This window comes from Centropristis striata, chromosome 2 (genome assembly GCF_030273125.1).
Source record: "Centropristis striata isolate RG_2023a ecotype Rhode Island chromosome 2, C.striata_1.0, whole genome shotgun sequence".
Taxonomy (NCBI): Eukaryota; Metazoa; Chordata; class Actinopteri; order Perciformes; family Serranidae; genus Centropristis; species Centropristis striata.
The window spans coordinates 10,049,497-10,058,742 of NC_081518.1; the positions used below are offsets into that span (position 1 = coordinate 10,049,497).

A 9,246-nucleotide genomic window follows, 5' to 3' on the forward strand; every position below is an offset into this window, starting at 1 on the left:
GTACTAAGTCTTTGCCAAGTCGGTACTGACTCTGCGCTGGCTCAGTCGCACCTTGGCTCAAAGTTCTCCGGTTAATCCCAGGGAACAGCAGCAAACAGCAGGAGTAAAACCTCCCGGAGACAAGCTGAGCTCTACTGCTCAGGGCTGGTGTGTGTGGACCGCCATCAACCACAGGAGACTGGTCTGATCTGGTCTGGACTAGTATCATACCTGACAAACACAAAGAAGAGAAGTCAGTGTTTAGTGTGTTTCTACATGTGTGCAGGGGGAAGGTACAAATATTCAATATTAGGGGTGTCATGATTTAAATTCTATATCAAATCAACTGAGGCATAAAACCAATTAACTGTTGATCTTCCAAATCCCAAATCTAGCTGAATTACAGGTTTGGAGAATCATGACACCCCTATTTGGTTTAAAGTTGCCGGGCAGATTCTGCTGTTTTTGAGTACTCACCTCTGTTGCGATGATACATTCATCTTTTTGGTCCGACATGACGTAGACGGACTGATATTTGGTGTCGTTGGTACACTGGTACCGACTGTCACTGGGACTGTGGTATTCAACATCACTGGTCGACTGGTATTTGACGTCACTGGTCGACTGGGATTTGAGATCACTTGCTGCGTGATAGTTCAACTCGCTGGATGACTGATATTTTGCTTCGCTGCAGCTTGGTGACTCTTCTACTTGTTTCAGTTCTGATGCGTCACTGTGGGACAAAGAAGAACACAATGAGATTTAGAAATGCTATACTAACACATGCTATCACTTCAATTAAGTCAGAATTTTTGAATTTCCAAATATATGTTTTGTATTTACCTGTTTTGTCTCTTCCTGAATCTTTCCTCAGAGTCAGACTCATCCAGCATTTCACATTTAACCTCTGGCTCATAACGCTCCTCTTCTTTGCACAGCGACAGCTCCTCAGGCCGGAGCTCATGGACCAGGTTGTACTCCACACTGGGGTAGCGTGTCTTAAAGCCGTTCTTCTCTGATCCGTTGAGCCCACTGATTCCACTCAGACCCCCCAGTGACCCGGCGAGGTCTGAATGGTAATCCACCTTCTTGTTGGTGTTTTTAATCGATGTCGTCATCATGGTGCACAGTTCCTTGTCACTGCGGAGACAATTGTTGGTGGTTGTCAGGTTGTTCATGGTCTCGTGGCTGTCGCTGTGGACGCTGTCACCATGGTGACTGTGCCTGTCCTGCAGTTTGACCCGAACGTAGACCACCAGCACGGAGCAGCCGATCAGAATCACAAGAACGAGGAAGACCCCGGCACACACAGCCGTCCACGGGAAACCACTGTCGTCATCCTCCTCGTCCTCAGGGATTTCACTTCCTGGGGAAGAATATCGCCGATCGGGTCCGTCCACCACCGGCTGACCCCTGGGAACCTCGGGTAGGAGGAACTGGCAGTTGTGACCGCCATAGCCAGGCACACAGGCACACACATAGCGACCGCCACGCTCGTGGCAGGTGGCTCCATTGTGGCAGGGGTTATGATGGCAGCGGGAGATAGGGGAGCTGCAGTTTTCACCAGTGTATCCTGTGGAAATGAAGTTTAAGAGTTTAGAACAAAACTAATATGAAACGACTAAAACAAATATGAAGACACAATCCTACAAGAAACATTTGTTGAGTGCTGTCACACCTGGTGGGCAGGTACAGGTGTAGCCGTTCACTTCCTCCTGACACGTCCCTCCGTTCTGACAAGGGAAGGACGGACAGTATCCAGAGACACTGCTGCTGTCCTCACAGTTAGAACCTGAAAACCCCTCAGGACACTGACAGAGATAAGAGTTCACCAGATCCACACATTCTGCACCTGCAGAGAGAAAGACAGAGAATTAGTCTCCAGATATTTTATTTCTAGGTTAAAGTTTAATGTAGGTGAACTTACAGACACAGAGGACAACTTACCATTCAAACAGGGGTCAGAGGAGCAGTGGTCGATTTTCTTTTCGCAGTTGAAGCCAGCGTATCCCATCGGGCACTGACAGAAGTAGCCACCTTCAGGGTTGTCGGTGCAACGCCCGCCATTAAAGCAAGGCCCATCTGCACAGGTGTTGGCACTTAACTCACAGTTGTTGCCATAAAAACCAGGTGGGCAGGTGCACTTATAGCCGCTATCGTTGTCCTATATGGGAAATAATGCAAAGAGGGGTTACATACTGGCCTGGTTCCTACACATCTTTAAAAGTCAAATTAAAGCATTTTAAAAGCATTTTCAAGGTGCATTATAAAGCTTTCGCAGCACCCTACAGTTGTGGTAGATTATATTTATGCAGTATACTGATTATTTTACTTCTTTATCACTTTAAATTTGTTAAAATTCCAGTGTTTTCAAGGATTTCCAGCACCCTGAATATACTTTTCTTTTTAATAAACACATCTCTTCTCTTGATAAATACTCACAGTGCAGCTGCCTCCATTGCGACAGGGATTTCCAGAACATTCATTGACCTGGATCTCACAGCTGGCACCTGTGTATCCAGGCAGACAGGAGCATGTGTAGCTGCCCTGGCCAGTGTTGGTGCAGGTGGCTCCATTAAGACAGGGCTTATGGTGTGTGCAGTAGTTCAGATCTGGAAAAAACAAAAGAAACATTCATAAACAATACAGTTTAAATATAAGACAAAGAGTGCTGATTGAGAGCCATGGCGTTCAAACAAAGTAAACTCAGTTAACTCACCCTGGTTGCAGAAGAGCCCGCCCCAGCCCTCCTGGCAGTTGCATTGCCAGGGCTGTTGGCAGGTGCCGTGGAGGCAGCCTGGGTAACGGATACAGTCATCGCAGTAACGCCCACTGAAGCCGACGCGACACCTGTGAACACAACATTCATTAAATACTGTTAACAACAATCTATCTAATTATGATCCATCCAAGCAACTCCCAGATGTGAAAAAAGTGAGTTTTCCTTGTGTGCGTTACTTACTTGCACTCTCCAGGTTTATCACAGAAGCCGTGTTCTTCATCACAGCCAGGAAGACAGATTGCTGCAGGGAGGAAACAGATAGCGACAGGTGAATCATGGGAAATCCAGTGTTGGAAACACGTGTTTGCCCTCCATCAGTCTCCCATTCATAGAGGGCCTTTTGAAACAGCTGCCTGTCTGTATGGTTGCTGCCTTGACCTTCTTATCTGTTTGTCTGTCTTTACAACTTGTTTACCTGCTCACCTGCCCGTCTGTCTGTCTACAGCCTCTTTCATTCTCCCTGTCATTGATGCCTCATAAACCAGAAAGAGGTCTGTGGTTCATGTTTGCTGTTTAAAGACACTTTGGGCCAAACTTAGCTGCCAAAGTAAAATGATAAAACTGTGAGGGTCATCACGTTGCTCCTGATGTCTCTTCAACGCTGCGAAAGTTGCTGAAAATGTTACCTTTCAGCTTTAACAGCCCACTGGGAGCTTTGGTCACCAAACGGGGGAACCAGCCAACAAGCCCTCTCCTTTAACATGGTTGCTCTCCAACACAAAAGCATCCCACACAAAGCCTCCTTTCTCCCCTTGACTGTGGGTCAGAAGTCCCTTTTCTCACCCTTGGCCCTTCTTCTCCTCCTCCCCCCACCTCTCTTCCCTCCTACTTCTGATCCTCCTCTCCTCCTTTCCTCTTCCACCAACCTATCCCCTCTCTTCTCCTCCTCTCTTCTTTCTCTCCTCTTCTACATTCATCCTTTCCCTCCTCCGCTCCTCCCGTCTCTCCTCACTCCCCTCCTCCTCCCCCTTAGGGCCAGCTGGTCTGTGTGGAGCTAACCACCAGACAGCTGCTCCATTGTCTCCTCTCACCGAGCAGCTGCCCCCTCCACAACAATACACAACCCCGCTCGGCCAATCACCAGCCCGAGCCGCAACAATACAGGACCCCCAGTTGGCCAATCGGGGAGGAGGTTTGGGGCGAGGAGGCCCCAGTGGTCTAATGGAAGGCACGCGGCGTGTGAATTACTGAGGAGCCACTGCGGCTCATTAGAATGGAGGCCTCTGGTGCTATGGGATAACTAACTGACGCCTGTTGCACACGGGCCTTGCATTAGGAGGTGGAAAAAGTCCCTCAACAATAAAGATAAGCAAGTGATTAACTTTGAAAAGTAATTTATAAACTTTTCAGAAAGTCTTTGCCTCATCTGTGCCAGTGTATAGCTCCTTTGTTCTTAGAGTTAAATAGCTCAATCATCTAAGCCAGAACTTATTGTGTTATCATTGCTCAAAATGATCAATATGGAGGGAGTGTTTTGGGACAGGCACTCTGTGTAAAAATCAGCCCCTCCTTCAGCTTATCTATCCCACATGCGGTGCCAGAGAATTTAAATATTAACAACAAAGATGAACTTTTCTTTGCCCCCCCATGTATAACACTTCCTTATGTTGCTCCACACAGCTTGAATGACAGAATGTTGGATTACCAATCAAACCCACTTACGTTCAGTGCAGTACTGTCCCTTCCAGCCAGAGTTACATATGATCTCCCCGCGTTCGCCGCAGGTGAAGTGTCCAAAAGCATCATCTCTGGGCCGGCAGAAGACAGAGCAGCCATCGCCATAGTAGTGCTCGTCACACAGGAAGCGGTAGGAGTAACGCAGCTCAGTTCGGCCGGCTGTCTGCATATCCTTGGACCACTCTTCTCCCACAGTGAGATGACGCTGAGTGGTGATCCTGCTGATCAGACGCTCAGGGTTGTCTGCAAAAGTCAGAGAAGCAGCTTGTTATCGATCATATGTTGTGACTGTTATGACTGAACTGCAATATGCTCTACAGTCGGGTCTGTCCTTGTCATAAATTATGACTTTTATTGCATTTGTAAACTAGATTTAACATATCTGATTTTTGAAAATGAAGATTTTGTTAGTATTTTTGTTTTGGGGAGATTGTTAACTGCCAGAAATGAAATGCTTTTAATAATTCACAGACAGTTAAGTATCGGATGCTGCTGTTTGAATTGAAATAAAGAATATATAAATGTGAATTGAGTATAGATTACATTATCTACAACATCACAGTCACACACTCTCATGTTGTGGTCAGTTAGTCATCATTAGTGCAGTGATAAGAGCAGGACATAAAGATAACAGCAGTGAGCATCACAATGCAGAGGCAAATCTCAACTGGCACCTGCAAGAACTGTGGGTGGCCTTTGTGTTATGTGATGGTAAATAAACCTCCAGCTGCAGATAGGTTTGACACACGGAGTTTATCATTAAATCTAAAGGTTTATATGCTCGGATGAAGAAGGCTAAAGAAACACACATTGTCTACTTAGTAAAACATTCTCTTAATAAGACATTAATCAAGCTTTGTGTTGCCCTGTTGAGCACTAAGTGAAAAGCATGCTACTGAGAGAAAACAAGGCCACTATTCGCCTTCTGGCCTGTCTTTGAGTTACACTGCTGCCTTCTCTGGCTGTCACCCACCTGTTGTCAGGTCGTCCAGGGAGTCAGTGTGCAGAGCTTCAATGATCAGTGAAAACGTCCCCTGAGGAGAAACAGAGAGAGAGTCAACAGCTGCTTGGCCTGTAGGCCTCCCTCCCTCCGCAAGGCAGCAGAGGGCCATTAGGAGGCCTCCCAATAAACTTCACAGCCTAATTCCCGTGTTGATTAGGGGCCTAATAAGGGCTACTACCTGCTCCCTTTTCACACCCCTGCTACTATCACACTCTGACACCGCCGTAAAACCAAACGAGGCGGAATTTCACGCTGCGCTGCCAATGATGTGCCAACTCAGAGGATGTTAAATTTCCCACCACGCCTGGTCGGAGGAGAGGAGCGTTTGGTGAAAACACTCCCCCCCCCCCCCCCCCCCCCCCCCACACACACACACACACACACCCTCCTCCCCTCCCCGTTTTATCCTACCAAAGAGCACAGAAACACTACAATAGCCCCTCTCACACAGTGCTGACAAAGACCCTCACAAGTGTTGAGTTTGGGAGCATCTGTTGCGTTTTGCACTCTTCAAAGCTAATATGTACCACTGGAATACGACTACAATAACTTCTGCCTATGGTTTTCATTACTCCTTAAAATGTAAAAATGATCCGAATATATACCACATTACAAACCAAAACTATACATTTAATGCACATATTCTACGGTAATATTGCAGGAAAGTTGTAGTGTTGTCCTGAGGAGGTAATCATACATTATTGGAAATATCAGATGTCTTACCGGCCATGTGAAGCCGAAGGGGAAGTGGATTGGGTTGGTGAAGCTGTCCGCGTTGGTCTCCGGCACCTGGAAGGAGTTGGAGCCGAGGACTGGAGTCACAGCGCCGCCGTATGTGCAGGGCGGCTCGGGGGACACGTTAGCCTGGTAGTGCTTCAGACAAACCCGAAAGAAAGTCTTGCACTCGCACTGCTGGTGCTGGCCCTGCGGGTGAGCAGAGCCTCCGGGGCAGCAGTTAGAGTTGCCCGGTATCCCCTTCTTGTTGAGGAACTCCTGCAGCTTCAGCTCAAACACTCCGGAGCACAAAACCTAAAAATACATAATCATGCCAGTGTGTTTGAGACAGGTAACTTCAGGATATGTTTGGAACTATACGCATAGTCCATGACATTTTTTAAAGCTTTTTTACAGTCACAAAAGTACGCACATGGTGCGTTTTAATACCCTCTAAAGATGATCATGAACTTACCTGGCAGGTGAGTAGGGAGAGGGTGACAACCAGGAGCAGACACAGGCGTCCCATTGTGTTGACAGCCCTTCAACAAGCAGTGAAAGCTCCACAGGTCCGTGTAGCCCGACTCAAACAATCATGGAGAAAGTTTTAAAAAAAAGTTTTCCAGTCAAGGTGAACTCTTGACGCGCAGGAGGGAAGATGAAGAGAAACTTTTCCTTTGGTGCGTCTGTCTTCTGCCCCTCTATTTTTCCATACGAGACACGAGTTTTTGACAGAGAGAAAAAAAGTTTCACAGTGTAAAGTAATCCTCAGCACAAGGCTCCCCTTGGAGAAGCGTGAATGAAATCCCCGGTGGAAATATAAGAGAGTTAATTCCAGTCAGTCGTTGTAGGAGAAAGCTCTCGACGGCCTTGTTTATTTTCCCACTTGATTGATAATGATATGCTGATGTTAAGTCTCCGTCTCTGTGTGCCTCTCTCGCAATAACAGTGCGTAAAGTCTGATGGGTCTCCTGCCCTGCGCAGGGTTTTATACCGGGCCAGCAGGCGAAGGGTAATAAGATGCAAATGAGCCCCTCTGCTCCTCTTCTTCCCCTCCCTCCACCACCACCACAAGTCCGCCCCGGGGCCATCACAAAGAAAGAGGAGGAGGGGGGGTGCACACAACTTTTCTAAACCCGCCCCCCATACCCCCTTCCACCCCCTCTCTTTCTCTCAAAGGGACAGACCAAATGGCTAGTGAGCTGTTAAATGTGCAACAACCCCTTGCTTCCCCTGATGCCTCCCTCCTCCACAACACAACACACAGGAACCCATTTACATTCCGACAAATTCTTTAACCTCTGCACGAAATCCTCTACACATCAGCATCAAGTGATGTATACACGCAGCAGCAGCAGCCGCTCTCATATTTGGGTTTATGGTAAAGCCTCGGCTGGCCTGTGTACCCTGCATGGCCAGCCGGCAGCCAGCCGCCCCAACTGCGTTACAACGACCATCTGCTCCGCCACATTCCTATGGTGTTACCCCTGCCGTGGGCTTCACATGCTCACACCCCCAAAACAAGTCGATTTGTTCCTATTACCTTATCTTTATTTCTTGGTTGCGGGTCGTGCACCAAATCATTTATATTTTATGTCATTTTACATAATACGTAGGCCTAATTGTTTTACATGCTGATTTACTGACTTAATTGTATATTCAAATGTTAGACAAAGTGTTTGAACTATTTTCGAGCTTTTCCTATTAAAATTGCATACTAATACAACAACATAATTTCATGCTAAGCATATATATTTAGACACACCCCATCCCTCAAAATCCGACTTTATGGTGACAATTTCCCAAATTCCCAATGACTGAACTAAATTAAATATTTTAAGCCACTTTGGACGGATAAAGAGCAGCTTCGTGTATGTATATCATATATATGGGCTATTTTTGCAGGTATTCTCCAAAAATCATTTTTAAACCAAGTGCGCAAAGACGCACCAAAATACGCACAGACTGGCTGCAGGCCAACACACCTAAACCTTTTTCGCCGCATGCCTCTGTATTTCCCGTACTTGCTCTTTGGTAGAGGCAGTAAAAAAGACTTGGTGGTGTGTCACTCGCGTGGCTGTCATTAAGGGACTTTGTGAGGAGAAGGAGGGGGAGGAGGAGGAGGAGGAGGGGAGGCATAGAGGGAGTAAAGTTTTTTTTCTTTGTGCTTTCAGCTGTATGGTAATTGGGCCGGCAGCACCTGCTCTCCCACAATAATACAACACCAGAGAGAGAGAGAGAGAGAGAGAGAGAGAGAGAGAGAGAGCATGGCCGGTTGCATAAACAATAATTTTACTATACGTTTGATAACAAAATATCACATTTCTTACACATAATCACAATAGATACAACATTATACTACAGCTACAGCGGGTACAGTATAAGTGTGTGTGTCTGTGTAACAGAACACTGACTCCACACATGGAGCCACTGTCTCATTTGCATATCTGTGTGCATCCGCAGAAAAATGCGGGGAAGAATTCGCACTTGTTGGCATGATGATGTTATGAGCTTAACTCTGGCTGTGAAGTAACTGAAGATGCTGGTATATCCTGAATACTGTCCATCTTTCACTACAGACACCTTAAACAGATCACCCAAATGTGTCCTGCTGGTCTGTTATTGCCTTATGAGGTTATGATTTATATGTTAAGGATAAATATCTATAAATTAAAACCTAAAAATTCATAAAACAAGGAAAATGGTGGACTTGGTTATCTTGGTTTTCTGTCTGTCTATAGACATCCCAATACAATAACAGTGTTATTTTAAAAAATAGATTGAAATACTTATATCATGTTTGTACACATATGAAAATATGGAATTCAGCACCACTCAAATCATTTTATTTTGTTGCTTTGTCACTATCCATCAAGTGTAAGATACATTTATTTTTTGTGTTTGCTTTTGTACAATTATGTTACAGACTTTCTACTCGATTTGACCAATCCATTAGTCACCAATTTTTGAGTAATTCCTTATGTAAAAAATGGCCATGAATGACTTCATGAGTTTTATATCACATTCAACTCAATATCCTTTTGGACTGACAGAACAACACAATTAAAGACAACATTTTGGACTTTGAGAA

The 9,246-nt window shown here is 45.8% G+C and overlaps 1 protein-coding gene across 1 annotated transcript in view; it reads right to left on the minus strand.

The window, feature by feature from the left end:
• The window catches only part of dld (deltaD), an 8,358-nt gene extending 1,318 nt beyond the window's left edge, over window positions 1–7,040 (minus strand). The window contains exons 1-12 of the mRNA XM_059352441.1: window positions 6,631–7,040; window positions 6,165–6,470; window positions 5,412–5,472; window positions 4,424–4,681; window positions 2,942–3,002; window positions 2,699–2,829; window positions 2,422–2,591; window positions 1,927–2,143; window positions 1,658–1,831; window positions 823–1,552; window positions 457–712; window positions 1–210 (exon numbers count right to left, since the gene is read on the minus strand). The exon at window positions 1–210 is cut by the window's left edge and continues 1,318 nt beyond it. Of these exons, the coding sequence (XP_059208424.1) occupies window positions 205–210; window positions 457–712; window positions 823–1,552; window positions 1,658–1,831; window positions 1,927–2,143; window positions 2,422–2,591; window positions 2,699–2,829; window positions 2,942–3,002; window positions 4,424–4,681; window positions 5,412–5,472; window positions 6,165–6,470; window positions 6,631–6,684 (2,424 nt within the window). The 5' untranslated portion in view covers window positions 6,685–7,040 and the 3' untranslated portion in view covers window positions 1–204. The remainder of the gene's footprint in view (window positions 211–456; window positions 713–822; window positions 1,553–1,657; window positions 1,832–1,926; window positions 2,144–2,421; window positions 2,592–2,698; window positions 2,830–2,941; window positions 3,003–4,423; window positions 4,682–5,411; window positions 5,473–6,164; window positions 6,471–6,630) is intronic.
• Between the last annotated feature and the right edge of the window lie 2,206 nt (window positions 7,041–9,246).